The 21850-nt window shown below is 37.3% G+C and overlaps 1 protein-coding gene across 5 annotated transcripts in view; it reads left to right on the forward strand.

Annotated features, from left to right (window-relative positions):
• INSC (INSC spindle orientation adaptor protein) overlaps positions 1-21850 on the forward strand; it is a 123090-nt gene that overhangs the window by 96779 nt on the left and 4461 nt on the right. For all 5 annotated transcript variants that reach the window (XM_074885004.1, XM_074885006.1, XM_074885003.1 and 2 more), the window contains 5 exons: positions 5529-5700; positions 7700-7878; positions 17894-17960; positions 20827-20982; positions 21635-21711. In XM_074885004.1, coding sequence (XP_074741105.1) covers positions 5529-5700; positions 7700-7878; positions 17894-17960; positions 20827-20982; positions 21635-21711 — 651 coding nt within the window. The remainder of the gene's footprint in view (positions 1-5528; positions 5701-7699; positions 7879-17893; positions 17961-20826; positions 20983-21634; positions 21712-21850) is intronic.

The following is a 21850-nucleotide window of genomic DNA, read 5'->3' on the forward strand; positions in this document are numbered from 1 at the left end:
TACATAACTGCAAGTGAATTCCTTGGCAGTCTCTTCTTCTGCCCTTTGTAGCCATTCAGCAGCTATCCTGTAGAATTGGAGGCATGTGAGGAGTAGATCAGGAAGGTTGAATGTATTCTTGGGTGGTTCACCTATGTTTGTAGAGGGTAGTTTGAAGCAATGTAAGCTGTGATTTATGGGAGTGGGAATATGTGAGTTGCTAGGCTAATAGCACTGCAGTTTCTGCTTTATTTTATTGACCACAGAAATAATAATTTAAAAGACTGTCTTACTCTTCATATCAGTCCTCGAAATTGAGGGAGTTCAAAGCCAGCTATTCCCTTATCCTCAAAACGAAGACCAGAGAGATGTCTGGATGTTGATCTTCATGATTTAGTCCATCCTTTCTGTAAAATTATATTCTCTATTACCTCTTTGACAAACAATTTTATTTTTTATCTGCATTAAGCGTAGAGTATCTCTGACTGTCAAAGAACATGCACAGTGAGATGGCTGCTTGACTGCTTTCCCTAGGATTTGTAGGGAGAAAAGGTTTACATACTATTTATCCTTTCACTCTTAGTTGGCCCAGAATAAAGGACTTACTTCATCTTGCCCTGCAGTTTGTTTCTTCCTGCAGCATGGCTGCAAGGTTGCTACTTAGGTATTGCCACATTTAATGCATCCTTCAAGCTTATACAGCCAACTGTCTTTTTATTTTGAGAGAAGGTTGAAATTTTTTTTTTCCCACCATATAACAATATTGCTCATATAGGTCAGATCATCTTCACACTGCCCCTTGATGGCTAAACAGAAGGAGGAACAAAACTTTTCATTAACTTGACTGCATTCTGAAGGAGGGAGGTTTAAAAGGGAAATTGTAGTTGAAGTTGCCCTGAACCAAGGCACCCATTCACAGCTAATTTAGATGCAAAGCTAAGGTTATTGTCAGCAGTTTTAAAACTACTGAGTTGGGAACCATTCAACCTTTATTCAGCCCCACACTATTCTGTAGAGTATACAATATGGCTTATAAATTAGGTCCCATAGCCACTACAGCAGTAGTTATAAAAATCATTACAGTTTTGTTCACTGGTCACTGCTGCTGCCATGGAATTGCTGCCAGTAGCTTTGATCGTTTGGAATAGCATTTGTGGATATTTTAATGGCATCACTCTATTAATACCTCACTTTAAAAATAGCTGACCAAATCTTCATCTGGTATAAATCAGCACAGTTCTCAGTGTAGCTAGGGCAGTTTTTATCTGCAGAGCACTTAACAGGGCAAATGTTCAAATACGAAAGTTCATTGTGTGCAAGGTAGAATACTTTTGTCCTTTTCTTTCAATGCAGAAATTAAACAAGACTTGTAGGCCTTCTATAGGTGCATAATAAGTTACAGAAGTTGACATAGGATATATCTCAGCCTTGATGATCAGGAATTTATTTCATGAGTGATGAGTCATCAAAATAACAGTGTATGGATTCTGCTGGATGACATTTTCAACGGAGTTCCAGAATAGTGAAGTGACTTCATGCGATGGTCTGGGGAGCGAAGTAAATTGCATTCAAAGAATGCTGAGTAGGGGATTCAAGTATTTTCTGAATACAACTTTTCCTTCCTCCCTTCCTCACTTCCTTCCCTCCCTCCCTGTCTCCCTCTTCTTCATCCCATAAATTTTAATGTGTTTGGGTTTTTATCCAGGTGTGTATTTTCTATTTAGTCTGCTAATGTTCATGTCTTCACCTATATAGTTAACCTGTCCTAGCTTCAGGTTGAAGGTGCTAATACACAGTATGTGTGAAAGGATGAAAAAACCACAACTCTGATCTGTCAGTTCTTGACTGTTTGATGCAGCCTCTGCTTTTGAAATTCTCCTCTATCCTCCTGTGAAGGTTGAGACAATGTTTAAGAGGCGATCCCCTTTGATCTTGTTTCCACATTTGCTGTCCTATATCTGGATCTCAACATCTCCCTTCCATTCTTCCTTTAAAACTGCTTTGGAACCTTACCAGAAGCACACAGTTGTAGGCTGGTAGTGTTATCCATGGATCTGACAGTGGGAAATCAGTCGATAGCCTGGAAGGCTTTCCAGTCTGAGCAAGATGATTTGTGAGATTAATTTAGAGAACACAAAGAAAACCTTTGAGAAAGTTTACCAATATGTAGACATCATCTGAATGTTAAGAGTGGGCAAATAGGAATGTTAGAAAAAGTAATAGTATGATAAAAGCAGCATTTTATATAAATGAAGACAGACATTGTTAAAAAGAAAGTAATGGGTCTTGGTTCCTGGAGTGGCACGGAAAGCCTGCCTCGAATATCCTTCTGGAAAGCAGAAGGTTAAGACTGTTGTTGTGTGTAATATTTCAAATTATGAAGCCATTAATGTAATTCATCCCAAGTTCTGTATTGGTATCTTTAACAGACGCCTAGTTTTATTTAATATTTTTAGGAGGAAGAACAGGTATGCTGAAGAAAGAAGTGGGCTGCCCCAGAACTCATACATTTCTGTTCAGAGAAAAGAAATTATTTCCTTTCAGAAGACTTGATCTATGCAGTAAAGTGGTCACGCATTTATTTTGTCACTTGGATTAAGTTTCTATAACAGGGCTATGCTCATAAGGATGTAAGTTCCTGGCATTTTTCCAGTTATCGATATTGAAATATTAGTGATCAAGCATTTACTGAACACCATTCCTCAAATACAGGGTCTCCACAGCATCTTGTTGCATTCATGGAATTCATTTGTTTGCATTATCTGGCTAACCGGTTCTTTTGTATTGCCAAGGTGATGAACAGATTTGACATTTAGCTGATTACTTCACCAAAATTAAACAGAAAACAGGGCAGCCATCCAAAGTTCCTTTCAGTGTGAAAGCTAATTATAAAAATGCTTTGAGCAGCAATTTCTTTTTGGATGTTAAAGTGCTTTTATTAGATTGTTCCCCTGTCATTTTAAAATTTATTGCTAGACACTTATAAATGGGGTTGCCTGCTGAAGTAGAGTTATTTTATTTTCTATATTTAAGATGAGCGACAAAAGTGTATAGAGCAAATTTTAGGCTGAATTTGTTAGTATTTTACATGATTCTGAATCAAAAGGAGGAAAACTAACTAGTGCTGTCTTTCATGGATCCAAAATATGTTAATGCTGAATAAAAACATATATCCACTTCTATTTACAGTTCAGCAACTCCAAATTTCAAAAAACAATTACTTATCAAATAAAAAAATCAAATATGTAATTTAAAAGTTGAGTACAGCCCTGTATTGTTAGATGCTTGTATTTTATAGCGCAGATATAAACAATCAGTGGTGATGAAAAAATCTAACCGTGTGCTTGTACCTGTCTTTCATGAGCCATTACTTGTTCTGAAAAAGCATAGAACTACTTTGAATTGTTGTTGTCGAGGTCATTGAATAAGAGTTGGCCAAGAGAATTTTAACCAGTAAATTTAGAGCTGAAGAGTGCTGTATCCTGTTACCAGATCTTAGAAGTTTCTTGTGAAGTATTTTTTGAATGCCTTGGAATATATTTAACTTTTTATACTGACTGTTGTTATTAGCATCCTCTGGACCCCAGACAAGGTGTGATCTGGGGAGGTTTCAAGGTGACAAAGTTGGGGGTTTTTGCATATGATATTGTCTAGCACACTTTGGCTACTAAATCATCTTGTGAAGACATATATTAATTCTTGACACTGAGATCTATTAATATACCTTGAAGCCAAGTGAATTATGTGAATCTGCTGTTTCAAGCTGTAGAATTCTGCCATAACTAGGAGGAAATATTTTGCCGTAGGTGGATTAATGTTGAAAGCTTGTCAAGAAAAAGTTTAATGTTGAAAATTTATTCTTCCTCTTCTTGCCAGTACATGAGCTTCTATACTAAATCCCATTTGTAATCTGAGGAAAAATAGAGATATAATTTCTTTTGTATTTATCTATGTTATTAGAGTTCCAATAATATAGTCTATTGCCTATTAAAAAGTGCATCCCGATGAATGATCTTCCAGAGGGTAATTTTTACTCCCATCAATCTGAGAGCTTTTCTTGTAAGATACGGTAACTGTCAGTGCTTATCAAATAATTTAATTCGTGCCCATTTCAGGATAAGTAATTAAGATAACTCAACATTCTGTATTAATAAATAACAAAAACGTGAACAAGAGGTTTGCTAAATACCCTTTGTGGAGATAATGGATAGGACTTAACGTGCATGTTCTGAGGAAGCTTTGAATAGACAGAGAATGCAGTCTGAACAACAGACCTAAGAAAGAGTCTTGGTGAGTGTACACAAAAAATGCGGGTTTGTTTTTGTTTGACTGTTAAACTATATTTCAGTGCTAAGCCTTCATAGCTCCTCTTTGTATCTATAAAGTGTCCAATCAACATACAAAGCAATTGACCCCATGCTTTTTCAGAACTTCAAATAAATAAATAAGGCCAGTTTTTAAAAGTTACTCAGTGAAGTCTGTAAAAGCTGTGATCATTTGTAAACTGTCCCTATAGTTACATTGGGTTTATATAAAGATTTTAATTAGTGAATTTATGTGAATTTGACATAAGCGTATTGAAGATTAATTACATAAATCTTTATGCTCTGTTCCCTCTAAGCACATCCACCTACCTGCCCAACAACATGATGAATTATTCAGAGATATATTAAATAGGGGGGAGAAACATAGTCCTGTTGTTTGAGAGTTCACAGATTATGTCCTTGTCTACAGAGAACTTTCCTTCGTGGGTTTGGTTGTTAACAGTGATACATTTCTGCAGTTTAAGCTATCCCACTGGCTGGGCTCTGCTGCAGTCTTTCACTGTGTCAGTGGGTCTCTTACAATCCAGAGCAAGGTGTGCATATAAGATGTATCTGCCTAAACTGTCTAACAAATGAATTTAGAACACTTCAGGCACTCTAAAAGCTTAAACCTATGTACGTTTTACTCATTTTTCTGTTTCTTTTCCAAGTAAGCAAGGAATATACACACCTAGCTTCAATATGAGAGCTGTACAAGCTCATCAGGTGCAGTTTGGCCAGGGTTTCTCCTTAATAGTATTTTTTGATGCTACATAGGCTTTGTGACAAGTTCAGAAAAAAGTGGCAAAAATACATGTTTGTGAAGAACTTACTGCACTCTCAGGCTCGAGTCTCTCAGTGGGACACACTCAGACAAGAGCTTAAATGAGTCTGTGGCATAGTAGCAGTTAGCATTTGTTTATCAGAGTTTATTTTTGGATTAATGTTTAACTTGAGACATCTGTCAGAAAAGATTTGTTTGTTTGACCAAAATCAATTCAGCAGAAACATTAAGGGAGAAGGAAATGCAAGACTTTTTGCTTGTCAACAAACTTTTATGCTGAACTCGTTTGTTTTTCGTAAATCGAAACTTCTTACATCATAAATGCCACCAAGTTTAAGTTGTTTTTGAAAATAAACTGAATAGTTTAGCCACAGCCAAGAAAAGAGAACTGTAAACCAATCTTTTGTTGCAAAAGCATTTCCTGGAGTATTTCCAACCTATACCTGGTTTTTTTTCCATAGGTTGATGGGATACTGTGCCTGGCTGACATTCTTACTGATAACAGCCATTCTGAAGCTACTCATGCAGAAGCAGCGGCAGTAATTGCACAGATCACATCTCCACATCTCACGTTCACTCAGCATCTCAGCAGCTTTCTGGAAAATATGGAAGAAATTGTAACAGCACTTGTCAGTAAGTTCTTTATGGGACTTTTGAGTCTTTCCAGTTAAAATAATAGGTTGGGGTAGGACTCTCATTAGAAATATTCCCTAAATAATTGCCATTCTTTCCTTAACAGATAAAAGAACTCAGTCCTTTTAAATTCTGAATCAGAGCATTCTGCAATTACATAATATTTTTTATCCCAGTCCATATTTGAATAGAATTTATGCATATTTGTCAAAATAACATCTGTGTGAAATTCTACCATAAAAACCACAGGACTTGGCAAAGCATTCTCTTGTCACATGTTTGTTTGTAAAAAAGCAGTTTCTAATAGTTGCTAACCTTTATGCCTGTTGCATCTTCTAAATTTGCTAGACCTCAAGCTCACCACTGCATCTACATTTGTATGATACTTCAGAGGAAAAGTACAGTATAGTATAATCTATGGGCATTGTTACCAGAAAATAAAAGAGCTGTCTTTCTTGTCTAGGCCTCCGATCCATGGTAAAATGAGGCAAAGGTAACAGCAAGCTTTTCCTTAATGTGGCTCAGTGAGGACACTTCAGAAAAATAAGATGATATTTCTCATTACTTTCTGAAGAGAGGAATCTCTTATTTCTGGCACTGTATTCCATCCCTCTCAAATACCAGAAGCTTTCAGTCAAGTGTTCTCTTCGTCTCTCTGATCTAGAAATTCAGTTTCGCAGAGCTTCATGTCAGAAGGTGTAGTTTGATTTCTCCTGTATAATAGATCAATACATCTGGATATATCTCTACTGAGTCCAATGGTTACAGTTAAACTACAGCACTTCAATTTTCATGCATGTTTTTGGTTTTTTGGTGTGCTTTTTTTTTTTTTTTTTTTTTAAATAGAACAAGAAAAGGGTATAGTAGTGCCAGTGCCTGAGGATTCTGCAGTGGCTGGGAATTATCTGAGATTTATTTAGGCACTCTTTGATATGCCCAAACAGAACTAGTGCTGTAGAAATCAAGGAAAAAATTTATTCCTGATGACCAGACTGTCCTTCAACAAATATTGAAGGTGCTGCCCTGAATTCAGTGGGCGAAATTAACCTGTGCTGAGCTTGGTTCTGCTGTAGCTTGACTGCTATAGTCATCTGACCTGACTTATTTAAGGTGATTCTCCAGGTTATTACAGTGTACCACAGCCAAGGGAAAATCTGAACAGCCTATGCAGAAGATAGTAGCACATGGAGCATTTCACTGACTGTCACTCTTCCACAGGAATTTTAGTAGTATATACTTTGCCCAAGAAATGTGAGCATTAAAAATAGAAAATCTGTAAGTTTGGAAGAGACCTTTCAGTAATCACACACCAGTTTCCTTGTAATATTTATAACTCAGTAATTCAATTACTGTAATATGTTTAATTTTTAAACCATGCTGAAAATCAATTACCAGGTGATTCAGATCTTAGTTAAAATACATGTGTGCAAGGAATTAAAAGGTAGCTGGGTCTTCAGCACTTCTTACTGAAGCTGGAAAATATTCAGGATGATCTTTGACTGTAGAGAAATAGGTTTACAGATAGGCAACAGTATACACGTCTTTTCTAAAGAATAGGATATATAGCAGAATTATTCTCTTATGGAACAGTTACTATTAGTTTTCTGCCTCCTTCATTTAGTTATATCAGGCTTTATGTTGAACATCATTCAGTGGAATGTTCCCTGTGGAATGGCATACTATGTAGACTATCCTCTTAATTAGATGAATGTTAGAAACACTTGGTTTCTAGGTTTGTATTCATCATCTTTCCCTGCTTCTATGGTTCAGATGAAGGTGCCTAATGTTAGTATCACGTATAAAGCACCCAACAACGTGACATATTATATAACTGACAAAATTGAGATGATTGTTTTGTTTTTTATCTGGATGGTTATGAACTTGATCTTAGACACTAAGATTACAAGTCGCAGATACTTAAATATTGCTTTGAAACACCTAACCATGATTTTTGCAATGAAGGAATGGGTTTTATTCAACTTATTTTCTGCATTCCTAGAACTGTGCCAAGAAGCCTCGTCTGGTGAAGTTTTCCTGCTGGCTTCAGCAGCTCTTGCCAATATTACTTTCTTTGATACCATGGCTTGTGAAATATTGCTCCAGTTAAATGCAATGAAGATTCTTCTAGCAGCATGTTCAGACAAACACATAGTGGATACTCCATATTCCCGAGATCAGGTGAGTGGTTTCTCAGCAAGATGATGTCTGAACACATTTGTATAAAATCAACATGTTGCAGTTCTATGTCTCTTTTGACATAGTCAAATGTAAGTTGCTTTCATGTCTTCTGTTCTTGGTTCTTTTCAATGTATGGCTCTTTGTTTATCTGCTTCTGTTGCCTTTTATGATGAGCATTATGAAATATGACAGCTTTTAATGTGATTTGGAAAAAAAAAGGAAAATGAAAAGCAAAGATCCATACTTTTAAGATACTAGATTTTTTTTGCATCCATCACTGTGGCTGAACAGTGACACAGAGGCCCAGAGAGGCTGTGGAATCTTCATCTTTAGAAGTATTCAAAACTTGACTGGAGAGAGCTTTGAGGCAAGTAAGGTATATACGGAGACTACAGCCTAAATATACAATTGTCAGTTCAAAGATGAATTAGCTCCAAAAGCTGAATAAGGATCTGATCCTCAGCCCATTGACGTCGGTGGGCTTTGGATCAAGTCCTAACTGTGTGGTAGATGGTTTGCAAGTTTTACTGGCAAATACTGTTCATGTACTTTTCCATTTCCCTTTCTTTTTCACGATTTTTTTAAGTAAAGAGACACAGAAAATTAAAGGTCTGTGCTTATGCACAAATGAAGTCAGAGCAAATTCTTTTGTTCCTCTCAACTGAGATTGCTTAGTTTTATAGCAAAATACCTTGTATAAGAGTCGTCAGATAAAGCAATAATTTCCAGATACCTTAGCCTCTAGTTTTGGGTCAAAATGGATATGAATGTGCCATGTTCTTTTCTGTGCTGCAGATAACTCATTTTCTGGATAGCAGTTTTTTTACTTCAAAGGAGCATCAAAATATCTTTTCAGAAGGGTTCATGCCTAAATTCAGCAGTGTAATGTACAGTCAGATGTCTTAATGGAGTTTAAGCACTGTCAGAAGAAGGGTTTAGCCAAAACCCTTATCATTCAGGGCCTTCTTGACTTTAACCATCATCTTACACTCTACGCAGAAAAATATGAAATATGTATGTTTGTGCACAGTATGTTTATGTATAATAAAATTCTTCTCTCTGCATTCCCACTTGTCTCTTCAGTGTTGCTAGTATTCTCACCTTACCTGTGAAGTTGTGGAGGTATAGTCTAACAGCTTCTGATCTGTTATTCAGGCAGACAAAGAATTAATGTACAGCGAACACATCCATTTTAAAGTGGTTATTTCTAGGTCTAAAATCAATGAATTATGTTTCCAAAAAGTTTAAGGTGGAGAAAGGTTTTTAAGTTGGAAAGAGAAAATGGAAATGGTTGTTGCTTTTTTCTGCTAAATTCTTTCATGTTTTCTTGGTGTTTGGGAGATGCTGCAGGCTCTGAAGATGAGACCTTCTGTCTCATTTAAGATTTGAAACCCTTAATACTATTCTTTAGGTTCCACATACTTTTCTCTGCTCTTCCTTTTTTTTTTTTTTTTTTTTTTTTACAGGGCATTTGTATTTTCCTTTTGTTGTCTTTTTCCCCCTTTTTTATCTTACATGGGAGATTGTAGGGTCAAAAGGAGAGCAGAGAGAGATGTTACTTCAACATAAAGAAGTTTTGATTTTTAAATGTTGTCTCACACCCAGGGAAAGACTTTAAAAGCAATGCTTTTAACAAGAAGAATATTAACAGCTCTTTTAGACGTCTTGACAATTCCTGCCTGGATGAAAGGAACTAGCAGTACTACTTCTCAATCTGAGTTTCTTGAATACTGGGAAATTTATTACTCCTTGTCAACTGCTTTTTGTTTCTGCTTGTTGTCATGAAGACTGTGGGATTCCTGACTCCATTTTGATAAATTGCTGTCCAAATTTTCCCATATGTGTGGAAGCTGGTATGGGCTAACAAGAGCAGTGCAGTGTATGTTAGGTGGCTGTCTTCCTTACATCTGATAAGTATCAGACAGAATCATTGCTGGTCAGAGGGAAGGCAGCTGATGAAGAGTTCTCCCTTATGCTTTTTAAAGCTATCTTCCTGGAGCAAAAGAAGTATGGAAGAAGGAGCTCCCTCTTCCAATTAGATCAGCAGGGGAACACCCCTTCCACTGCTGAGCCGTCAGCTGGTCTTTCCCAGAGAAGAAATGCATGTGGTACCCTGGGACTCAGTCACCTATGGCATGTTACACAATCAGCCAGTGACAGGGTTGGGAACAAATCTTGGTGCTCTGACTTCAGTAGGCCTAAGCCTCCTGTTTAGTTCTTGAAAATTATTTTCAAGACCAGCTGCAAGCAATATTTAACAGTCCCAAATGGTCCAACTGCATGCTCACACATCCTTTCTGCAGTTCAACACACTTTTGTGTTTACTGTGGGTAAAAATGCAACACAAAGCCTTTACATAAGGACAGCTAGGTCATAAAAGGGTATCTGCACAGTTTTCTTGCACAAGTCTCTGTTAATATCCAGCTCTGATGCTAGTATAATGATGACTAGATGTTTTGGCTGTGAACTGGGGTTGGTAAACTATACATTAAATTGTGTGATCCTTTCCAGTATTGACTAGATCACAATATCAACTAATATAGCCAGAAAGAGAGGTGATAAATCACATAATTAAGTTATTTTAAAAACCTTAAGAAATTAAACAAGAAACAAGACTGCCAGTAACAGATGCAAAATGAAAATTAGGCCAAAAGTCACATGACAGTATCTGAACTTTAACTATGCCATTACATCATTGATATCCTAATTAGTTTTCTGTGTAAGACTGTAACTGCTTCCTTGATGTTCTTTCTTTTTAACTGGTTGTCTCTGCATATACATTTGAACAATATAAAAATATAAGTAACAGTACTGACTAGCATTATGTGGTCATGTTATGGATTGTTACATTTCAGGGGTCCAACACTGACTCTCTTAAACACGAAATTTTTTGAGACAAAATGCCTGTTTAGTTACAGGTCTGCCCTTCACATTTAGATTTGATGCAGGATTAGACAATGTGCTCCAACTTGCAAAGCAAGAGGTTCAGCTGGAAGAGTAAAATCCCAGCTCAGTCAAAGAACTCTGCTATTCTTTGCTAACTTAGTGTGGTGGGGTTTTTATTCCTGGGATCAATTCCTAATATTGCTGCTGCTCTGATTTTGAAGAAGCAATTTAACTTCTCTGCATTTTTGTTTAATTATCTGTAAAGTTGGGCAGACATTGCGCTTGCTTATTGTAAACTCTCTCCAGAGGAAACATGCTACGTCAGCACAATTTATTGCCGTTTTTATTTCCTGCCCTTGCCTGCCAGGCTCACAGTACAATCAGGCTGGTGCTGGGCTGTTTACTGCAGAAACTATAAACAAGAGACTTTGCTGCAGGGTGTACCAATCATAAAGCTGTAACTCACAGATGGTTATGTATGCATTTTGCTGCGTTTGTCACCTTTTTGTCTTTGGTTCTTCAGGAAATGAGATAGCAGGTTTAGAACAACCTCTGAGTTTTGCCACTGATCTTTTTTTCCAAAACAGAATCACTGCCAAGGTGAAGGTTGTGATTTCAGTCTTGGTTCTGAGCAGGTGAGCTCAGAAACAGTGTTTCTACAGATTACAGTTTTTGTTTTCAAGTAGAAAACTATTACCTTCTAGGGAGGCACCAGAAATTACTTCCTGGTCACTCTGCTTGAGTTAGTGGGGTTGAACTAGTTCTCTGCACTTTCTGCCTCTTCTAAAATGGGAGTAATTAAGTTTCCTCCCACATACTCAAATCCTGATTCCAATTAGACCAGCTAGATGGTGTAGGCCAAATTGCGCTCTGCTCTAAGGAGACCAGATGTCTTGGGTGTCTTCAGTTGATTGAGTCAGTTTCAAAAATCTAAGAAGCTTTCTAATGAGGGATGATGATTCCCTGCCCCCCCCTCCGCCTTTTCATCTGAAAGACAGAAAACTGTGGCCTCAGAAGTGAGGGAGGAGACACACTCTACCTCCATCACTATTTTAGGGTCGTATGACCTGTTTTATGGGACATGCCCATTCACCATGTGACCCATGCAGGATGCATTTCCTATGTGCTTAAAAAAAAAATAAATGTGAGAATCTGGTTATTCTGTCTATTCCTTAGCTACATTATTCAGCAATATGAAGTAAATTAAAATGTAGTAAAGACATCCTTCATTCCAAAGGGTAGGCTTCCTTTAGTTCTAGTCTCTGTTGCTCTGCCTCATCATTCTAAGATTATAGTTCCCTGACACAGTCTCAGAGTAGACCTAGACCTTGCAAGCAGATCCTGTCTCCTGCTATTATTTTATTGGGATGTTTGCATCTTCCAATCAGGTGACAGGAAGACCTGTTGATCTGCTTATCTAGGTATATTTATTTCAGGAAGAAAACTGAATTCACAACCACAAAAATGCCTATCAGAAGCAATGGGAATTAAGTTTTCTATAAGCAATATAATGTCCCAGAGAAAATTTCTAGAGATCTTTTAGCAAAGATTTTTCTCCCAATAAATAGTATCCTGAAAGGTTGCTCTACCTAGACTTGACGTAATGCCTGTTCTTGACCCGTGCTGTATGTACTCTTTTGCTGTCTCCCTGTGGATTGATCTTGAATCATGAAGTTTGAATGTTTTTGGTTTACATTCAGAAACAAAGACTCCATCTTGCTTCTGATTAGTTGTCAGATGCCCCTTTGTTTCTGAAGATGGGTATCTGGAACTTTGCAGACACATTCTGATTTGTCCTTATGTCATTTATTCGAACAAATTACAAAATAGTCTTATAATATGTAGAAAAATTAGTTTTACTTAGTGATGAATCAGCCTTAAAGAAGTAATTAACTAAGAGAATAAACGATTCTATATTGATCTACTTTGCCACTCAAATTACTTGCTAAGTCTCAGTTTGAGCTTCTGTCTTTCTATTTATGTTGGAACTGTCAATAAAAGCTTACTGAACAGTGTGCCTTTATTATCAATAAAGGTATATTACCATCACATCTTCTACCTCTGTAGACACCTCCCCCTCCCCCAAGTGAGGTAAGTGACCTTCAAATGTGGAAGATATTGCCCCTTAAACAGGCTAAAATGTGTGCTTTCATCTTCCAAATCCTATCGCATCTTTCTTCCTGAGTAGCTGGTTTCACAATAATGAGAAATACATTTAGATCATCTTAAATATCTCGTTAAGGGAAAGTTATCAAAGAAGCCTTCTGTTTCTTACGTGCTTTTTATGTTTAAATCTCTTTGTTAACTAAAGCGTTTGAGATTTGCATTCTCAGTGTAGGTATCTTAGTTTATAACAAAGCATTTTCATTTCATGTTTGCTTTTGCAACAAACTGGCTAATGAGCATTAGTCACCATTAGTTGTTTAAAAGGAAAAGTGTTATTATAGTGTTAGTGATTACCTTTTTTTAGCAAGAGAATTTCCAAGCTGACTGTTGTTCTTCAAGAGGTTTTGAACAAACTATTTTAAAAGTTCTTAATTAACCATGGTTTCTCAAATGTAAATCACTCTTGACAACTGAAATTCCTATGGTTCAGTGCAAAGCAGACTTCACAACTGAAAAGGAAGGCTCATCATTCATAGATTTAATATGTGTGAAAGGAGTAGAAGGCAACTATGTGGAACTAAAAACACTTTTCAAATTACAAAAATAGATTTTGTTTGCTAGAGTAACCAATAAGATCAACACTGTCAATTTTATAATAATGGTTTACATTGACACTACAGAGAGGTATCTGTGTTTACTATCTGTTTGTTTATTTTGCCTATAAAAATAGAGATTTTTAGTTAGGTTTTAGATTAATTTCCAGGGCAACTGCAAGACTTGTAACATGATGCTGTACTGACATTTGAAAAGTACGAAATATCTCTATTATTTTAAATTTTATGTATTAAATAGGGAATTTTTCCATGGATCTAAAGGGGTTCCCCCCTCCCCACAAATATTACTTTATACTTAGTTCACCAACAAATCATTTAAAGGTGAATTTTTGAAGCTTCTTGGGTTTGGGTATGGGTTTTTAAGCTCTGAAAGTTAACTACTTAGTCTCTTAGTCTTGTGAAAAATCTTACTAGTCCCAGTGGAACTATCTGCATGTTAATATTTTGATAAGTTGGTGCCTCTTCAAAAGGTGCTAAAACTTGAGCTGGTCTAAGAATTCTCTTCCTGGCATGTTGTATTTTGCTGTGTCTCACTACTGCGTGGTTTAGGTGTGTAGTGCATAGCACATATTAACAGGTAGGTGGTGAACCCAGGATAAACCCCAGAGGCCTGTTCCTCTGCTTGCTTTTAGGTGTAAATCATGTGACACTGACTTGAATAATTTAGCTTTCATCTGGTGGCAGACAAATGTATTATTTCAATATTTGTTGATCAAGTCTATTTTTTCTGTGGTGTCCATTACTACAGTCAGTGGTTTTAGGGCTGCCAGTTCCCACAGAGAAAGCTGCAGCCACCAGGTTTATCAGAGTCCTGCCCTAGAGAAGCATCTGCAATTTTTTATGGATCTGGATAACGCAGTATGGACTAGCCTGGGTTAGTCTATTGGATAGTTCTGCTAGAGCACAGATATTGGAGATGCATGGATCAAGATCTAGCTCCAGAACAGATCTGCCCAGCAGGCATACAAGCGCTGAGGCAGGGAATTGTGCTGAACGGGATCAGTTCTCGCACACATGGTTTTGAAGGCAGTCCACTATAATCCTGCATTAGGTTTGGCAATAGAATGTGAGATCAGATGTTTAATTTAAAAATTCCACATATGATGAAGCAACTTTTTTTTTTTTTTCCTCTGAAAAATCTCAAATTATTGCTTAGCAGCACATCTGCAGATCCCACATCTCAAGATATCACTAGGGTACTGGAATTTGTGGGTGGCTTCAGCACAGACTTTCTGCATGGTATGACAGCACTGGCAGATGATCAGAGCTCATGTGTGCTGTCTTCAGGATATGTTCTTTTTTATACTTTGAGCTGACTACATGTTCATTGCATGGCTTTAGGAATCCAGAAAAATGGCAAGAATCATAAATTGTCTCAGGTGCCAGTCCTTTATAATCTTAGAGTGTAATCTTTTACAAGAAATGTCTTGAACAACTAATGAAATTGATACTAAATATTGCAGCTGAACAGTGGAGATTCCATGTTAAATATTTTCAAATCTTTCAAAATAATTTCAATTCTGAACAGAGGGTTTGGTATCTATTTTTTTCCCAGTAATTTTCATCTATTTTCATGGTGGAAGTGAGGCTTAAGCAGTCGCTTTTATCTATACCTGTTTGTGTTCTTCATGTCTCACAATAACATCTGAACTGGTTTGCTGATTCAACGGGACTTCACAGTTATTTTTGAGAGACTTTATGAAATTTGGAGCCAGATAATGGGAAAAGAGAGGCCAAGATAAAGACTGCAGCATGAGCCTGTGTATCATTAGACCAAAAAAAAAAAAAAAAAATCTACAGTGGGAGAGATGCCACTGGAAAAGTTCTGTTTATGGTTTTTGACCACCTCTAAATTCAAAAGAAATGAGACTTCATTAATACCAGTGCTCAGGGAAGTGTTGCTTTTCAAAGCAAATTGAGTCTACATTTAAGTTTGTGTTTTCCTCTAGAGAGTTCATCTTTAGTATTAAACTTCCTTGAACTTTGGCTTGTATTGCAGAGGATAGTTTTGTGTAAGCTGCATGTATACTGTATTTTAAAATAGGCAAGTATAGGGGTGTCGTGGCTTAAGCCCAGCTGGCAACTAAGCACCACGTGGCTGCTTACTCTTCCCCCTGTGATGGGATGGGGAGGACAATCAGAAGAAAAAGGTAGAACCTCATGGGTTGAGATGAGGACAGTTTAACAGGACAACACAAGGAGAGAGGAAATAATAATAACAATAATACTAATAAAAGAATATATAAAGCGAGTGATGCACAATGCAATTGCTCACCACCTGGAAACCGATGCTCAGCCTGTTCCCAAGTTGTGACCCCTCCTGCCCCTGCCAGCTCCCCAGTTATATACTGAGCATGACTCACAGGGTATGGTATATCCCCTTGGCTGGTTCGGGTCAGCTGCCCTGGCTGTAACCCCTCTCAGGTTCTTGTGAAAATTAACTCTATCTGAGCTGGACCTAGGAAATAGCGCATTTAAAATCAACTCTATTCAGCTTGCCTATTAAGTGTTTACATTATGCTATTTCACGTTACATTGTTTACATCACAGGAAAATGTGACTTTTTTGGTGAAAGAAGAATCTATCCATATGGAGTGAGCTAATCTATAGTGTAACTGCCTTTCAAGTCCTACTAAGATCTGAAAAGATAATATAGGTAGAACTTGATGGTTATTGATGATAAGGGTCTTTTATAAACCCCTCTGAGAACGTTACATATAAACCCATTAGGCTGGTTCATAAATACATTGCAAAATATAGGGGGCCACATAATCCACGCAAAGGAAGTATAGATGTAACCTCAAATAATTTTTGGTGTCAAAAGATACACACAAAATATTTTTATGTGTGAAAATACTTATTAGACAAAATAACTTGAAGCAGTGGAATAATTGGCATGTATCCAAATTGTGGTTAATTGAATTCTTCATCTGTGGCTTAGAAAGCCACATGGGGTACAGATTCGGCATAGAGGAAGCAATTTTCATTAACAGGATATAATTTAGAATGAGAAAACATATACACTCTGCCTGAAACACAGTTAATAATTAATATGGAATAAATACACAGACATATACTGAGTTACCATATTTCTACCTGTCACTCCGTAGAGTTTCAGCAACTCATTTGCATCCTAAGTAAGTATATTTATTCAGAGAGATGACACTGTAACACTACCTTCAAAAGTGGAAGACCTTTATGTCACAGCATCAAAAATGAGTCATCCTTGTTATTAAAATGGCAAAGTGAGACCAGAATGGTGATCTGATCTCATGCCTACTTACATCTAAGAAGTTTGCTTGTTTGTGAACTGACACTGTACCGTTAAAAAGCTGATAACCAGTTCTCAAATTAATTGTTATTTTTGAGGCTGATCAGTTTTTCTCAACTAGAATAGAGAAAATTAAAACCTCTTAAGAAAGACTATTATTTCTATTTTGTATTCTAATGAACTATAACTTTTATTATTTGATCTCTCACATATGCTGTGCATGTGTGTGCATGCAGAAATGAATTTATTTGAAGGAAAAAATAAAAAAGGATATCTTGCGTGATGCATGAGAGAAAGTATATGATATCAATGATATCAATATCAGGAATCTGTCAGCAGCTTGCTGCATCACTTTAAGGAAGCTGGGTTACACCCAATCTTGAAAACAGTGCTATTTTGGATAAGAAATTCTGTAAATCAGGATCTTGAAATGTGCTTCTGTTGGTACAAAACCTAATCTTGGCCTTGGCTCAGGAAAGGTATAAATGGATTTTTAAATCCAGCTCATTTTGGGACAGTGCTTTGACATGCACACAAATTATGGCTTCAATAAAACTGAGAAGTATTCCTTAAATACTCCCCTGAATGAAGGCTCAAAACTCCAAATTTGTTGTGAGGATTTCTCAACATTCTAGCTGAACCCTGAAGCAGAAAGGTAGCAATAACTTAGCGCTACTGAATGCGTGCTATGTGCTGGTTCTTAGCCTTTGCTTTATGTAAGCTCTGCCTGAGCTGGAATGTGGCTTCAAGATTGGTTCTTGAGGGTGGGCAGCTCTTCACTGAATTCTTTGCATGGCTCCAAGCTTTCTTCGGTTCGTTGGTTTTTATAAATTTTTATCTTCCTCTTTCTACCAATTTGACCACAGAACAAATCTGCTGCATAGATCTCTACATGGCAGACTTCTATGCATGAGCAGGAGAGAAGAGGTTTTACCTTTCTTGTCTTTCAGTTAGCAGCCATATGTAAAATAAAGACCCCTGAGAAATCACAAAGGTAGGAATAAATTGTTCAGCTACAAGAATGTTTTTTAATTTTATTGGGTTTGCCATATTTCTGCCATACTAATTTTATAAACCACAGTGGTATTTAATATTACTAATTTGTAGGGCTGTACTTCATATTTCCTTCTTATTACAGGTGGTAACAATATTGGCAAACATGTCTGTCTTGGACCAGTGTGCTTCAGAAATCATTCAAGGAAATGGTATGTATTTTAGCTGAATTATATTCTGTATTTGTTGAGAATGTAGGTAGATGGGGAAGTAGTGGTTACAGGGAGAAAGGCTTCACTAATAATACTTCATTTTTGCATCTTGTCTCTGCTGAATATTGCACATTGCTGCAGGGTGCAAAATGAGTCCTTGGGATGGTTATATGTAACTGAAATAAGTTACCACTGCTTTAGAAAACTTTGCACGCATGACCATATTGCTAATGTTCCATGTGCGTGTGACTTATTCATAGATACAAAGCAAGGTAGTACAAAGTGTTTCAACAGCCTTTATTCTGGTAATTGTATAAGGTGGCAATTCTTACACATTGAAAGACATCATCTGATACTGAGCCATGCATACCTGCATTTTGTGTCACTTTTTTCACAAGTATTCATAAGTATTATAAATGTTGAAGCATTATGTTTTTATTACTATACAGCAGTTGCCAGTTTTTTTCCACACTTCTAGAAATATCGTATTATGAGAAATTCATTATGTTGAAAAAATCCTAGGTGTTACAGGCCCACCAGAAGTCTGAGAAGTTAGGGTAATAATTCTGTGGATAAGGATACAGGAACTGCCTTATTAATACACCTACCAGTAAATTCATGGCCAAGCAATATAGACAACCAGCTGCTGCTTTTTTTTTTTTTTTTTTTAGGAGATATTAACTTACAGTGAAGCTTCCCATGTATTGCTTTTTCTGTCCTAGGAATATCCCTTCTACACTTTTTAAATTAAGGTTTGGATAGGAATGGTTTGAGTTTGGATCCATCTGAATCTCAGACATGGCTGACTGTAGGTGGGAGAAGGAGTTTCAGAAAGCATCTACATAAAAGCAGGTCTTGAAATAGAATTGGCCAATTCCCATGTAATATTGGATTTAGATGTTTCTTGCATTTCAGTGGAAAATTTGAGCTCTGTGCATACAAATATGACTGTCAAGGATCAGGCACAACTAATTTGCTTGATGTGATCCATGTGTGCACAGACGTAGTGTGCATTTGATGTCCTTGCTAAGGTGGATGGGTGTTGCAGTTTGAGACCAAATGACAACATGGAGGTTGAATGGATCTGGATGCTGAAGCAATTTAATCACAGATATATGCAATGTTACAAATTACCTGACTTCCCTGTCCCATGCAGAAGATAGTGTAGTGAGGGGGAGGAGCAAGGCAAGTTAGCATGGTGGTTTCTTAGATGACCTCCTGGTTGCATAGAATGGATGGGGCAGTCCCAGAGAGAGGTTGGTCAGGTTCACGTGGTGATTCCTGCCATGCTCCTGGTCCAAGCTCCCTGTGTTCCTGGAGGTTGAAGGGGTGGTTCTGGACTTCTTGGTGCAGGCACATGGGGCTTCCCTACCTACCTTTCTAGTCTTTACTAGAAACTCTTGGTAAGACCCTAACGTTTCCCAGGATCGTAGGTGTCTGTAATTATAGGACTGGGTAGAGAATACCCTGTTGGTGGTTTGTCTGTTTGACTTGTGCTGTTGTTTTCAGATTTACTGTTGTTAGCACTCACAATCCAGATATGCCCTGGAAGCTTTTGCACTCCTTTATGATTAACACATTGGCTATCCTTGAGCACACCAAAACCCATTTTGCTGTTTCGGACAGGTGTTTTTTCCTATTTCATCTACTTCTACTGCAGCAGAAACTTGATTTGAAGTTCATGAAGATATACTAACAGCTATGCCAGCTAGGCCTAACTCATGCTAGATACTACAGCAGGTGAAGACATACATGTGCATTGCCAAGCACAATGTCACAAAGTAGAATTTGTGTATACACTCTGTAATGGAAGTTCACACAGAAGCATTTGCCCAAGGCTTTTGAGAAGGGTTGACTCTCATCTTGTGTATAAAGGCTTTTTGTGTCTGCCCAATGTTGTAATAATCAGGTGCTGGTCAGAAGCCAGATTCACACGCTGAGAAGGATCTTTGAATCCTGGAGAGTTTAGATATGTTTTCTTCTCAACTTTGACTTTTTTGTATGTCAATTGATTATTATCTAGCTGCAGGATTCTGATGCTAATTCTCTTAATTATTTATGCAAATGTTCTAACAGTTAAAAATCCTCTGATGCTACCTGAAGTAATCTGAATACCTAATAGCACATGGAGTCTAATAGCACATAATTGTCCTTACATTTAAAATAATCTAGAAAGCAGAAATCAGTACAATGTCATCTGTTTTTGTGCTGATACAATAAGAATATCAACTCCTACAGGCAACAATAAGTTAATGAAACCATTTTGATATGTATGATGTTGTCTCTTCTGAAGTGAAGATTATTTGCACCGTAAACTTCAGGAGGCAGAATTCCTTCATTTCCCTTATTAAAGGATTCTCCATTCTAAAATACCCTTAAACAGTTTGAGATGGGAAGTTTAAAGGCTTGCTTAAAAATACATAAACTGAAAAAAAAAAATTTTAATTTTCTGTAATTCAAAGCAAAACTTCATGTAGAGATCTGAAGTCTGTCACTACAGATTTTTAGGTTAGTGATTACCTTCAGGTTAGTTTAGGAGCAAATAAAGCATTGCATTTAGTTTGACTGAAATAAATTTCTGAAATCTAAAATACCAACTTGTAGAGGTGTCAAGAATTTGGAGGAGGGAAGAGTTAGTGCATTTTGTAGTTCCAGAAGTTCTGTAGCTTCCTAGGGAAAACAAACTTATGCACAGACCAGATGTGCCTGAATGTTGATGGCCAAATTGCAGTCCACATTTATGCATTCTTCATGTCCTATTTGAACAGTGATTGGTCTGTATTTACCTAGCTTGCTTTTCCCTTTACTTTTTCGGACTGAGTTTTTTGTTGGAGAGAGGATAACAATGGCTCTTACATCCTTCTAGGTGTTCAGCTTTTAATGGAAATGCTCTTTGAAAGATCATCTTCAGGAAACTCAGCAGAAGTTGCTGCTTGTGAGCGAGTCCAACAGAAATCTGCAGTTACGCTGGCACGACTCAGCCGAGATCCTGAAGTGGCAGATGCAGCCGTAAAACTCAGCTGTAAGGATGTATCACTAGCTTAATGGCAGACTGAAAAAAGAGGAACTGCCAGTCATGGAGAAGCTCTTTTTAATTTTTAGCCTCACTTGGTACACTTTATGGAAAAGGTTCCCTATACAGTCTGTCCAGAGAGTGACTGAGGCGACTGTGCTAAATGAACCTCTGGCTCATTTCCCAGAGGAACCCAAGGTGCAGCGTCCACTCAACACACAGCTGTGGCAGACTGTGCCAACTGACAGCGCGACCTCTTCCATGCCTTTATTTAAACCCTTGTGTAGTCTTTGTGTAGTCAGTGGACAGAAAAGTTGGACCCCTGCAGGTAATAGGAAGCAAAATGTTCTTTTGGCTGGAGTTTGTTAAGGGTGTGTGGGAGGATTGATAGGGAAGGGATGGAAGTCACAATTTCCACTCTGAAACAGCAACAGCAGGTAAAGACAATACATTTTGTTTGTTTATGCTTTACAACTATTAATTATGACTGCTCTGAACTGCATAGCTTCATGGACAGTCCCTTAAGTATTTGCATATCATCTTTGCATTAGAGATCACAAATAAGGAAGATAAATATGAAACATCTAAAAATATACCTCATCTCAAAATAAGGAGTTTGTTTTTCTAAATTATTTCTCCTGATATTCTTTTGTGCACTCAGGTATTCCTCGCCTAATTAAACTTTGCAGATCACCAACCGAAAGAAATAACAGTGATTCTGTTTTAGTGGCATGTCTGGTAGGTATATTTTAATCTTTCATGCTTATCCTGAAAAATGCAGAAAAAACAGCCCTTTAGATTTCAAAATTCATAAGTATTGCAGGAATATTTTAAATTCATGCCAGGGTGTCCTGCTTTTCCCGTTAAGCATAATCCT

The sequence above is a fragment of the Strix uralensis genome, chromosome 15, assembly GCF_047716275.1.
Source record: "Strix uralensis isolate ZFMK-TIS-50842 chromosome 15, bStrUra1, whole genome shotgun sequence".
Lineage (NCBI taxonomy): Eukaryota > Metazoa > Chordata > Aves > Strigiformes > Strigidae > Strix > Strix uralensis.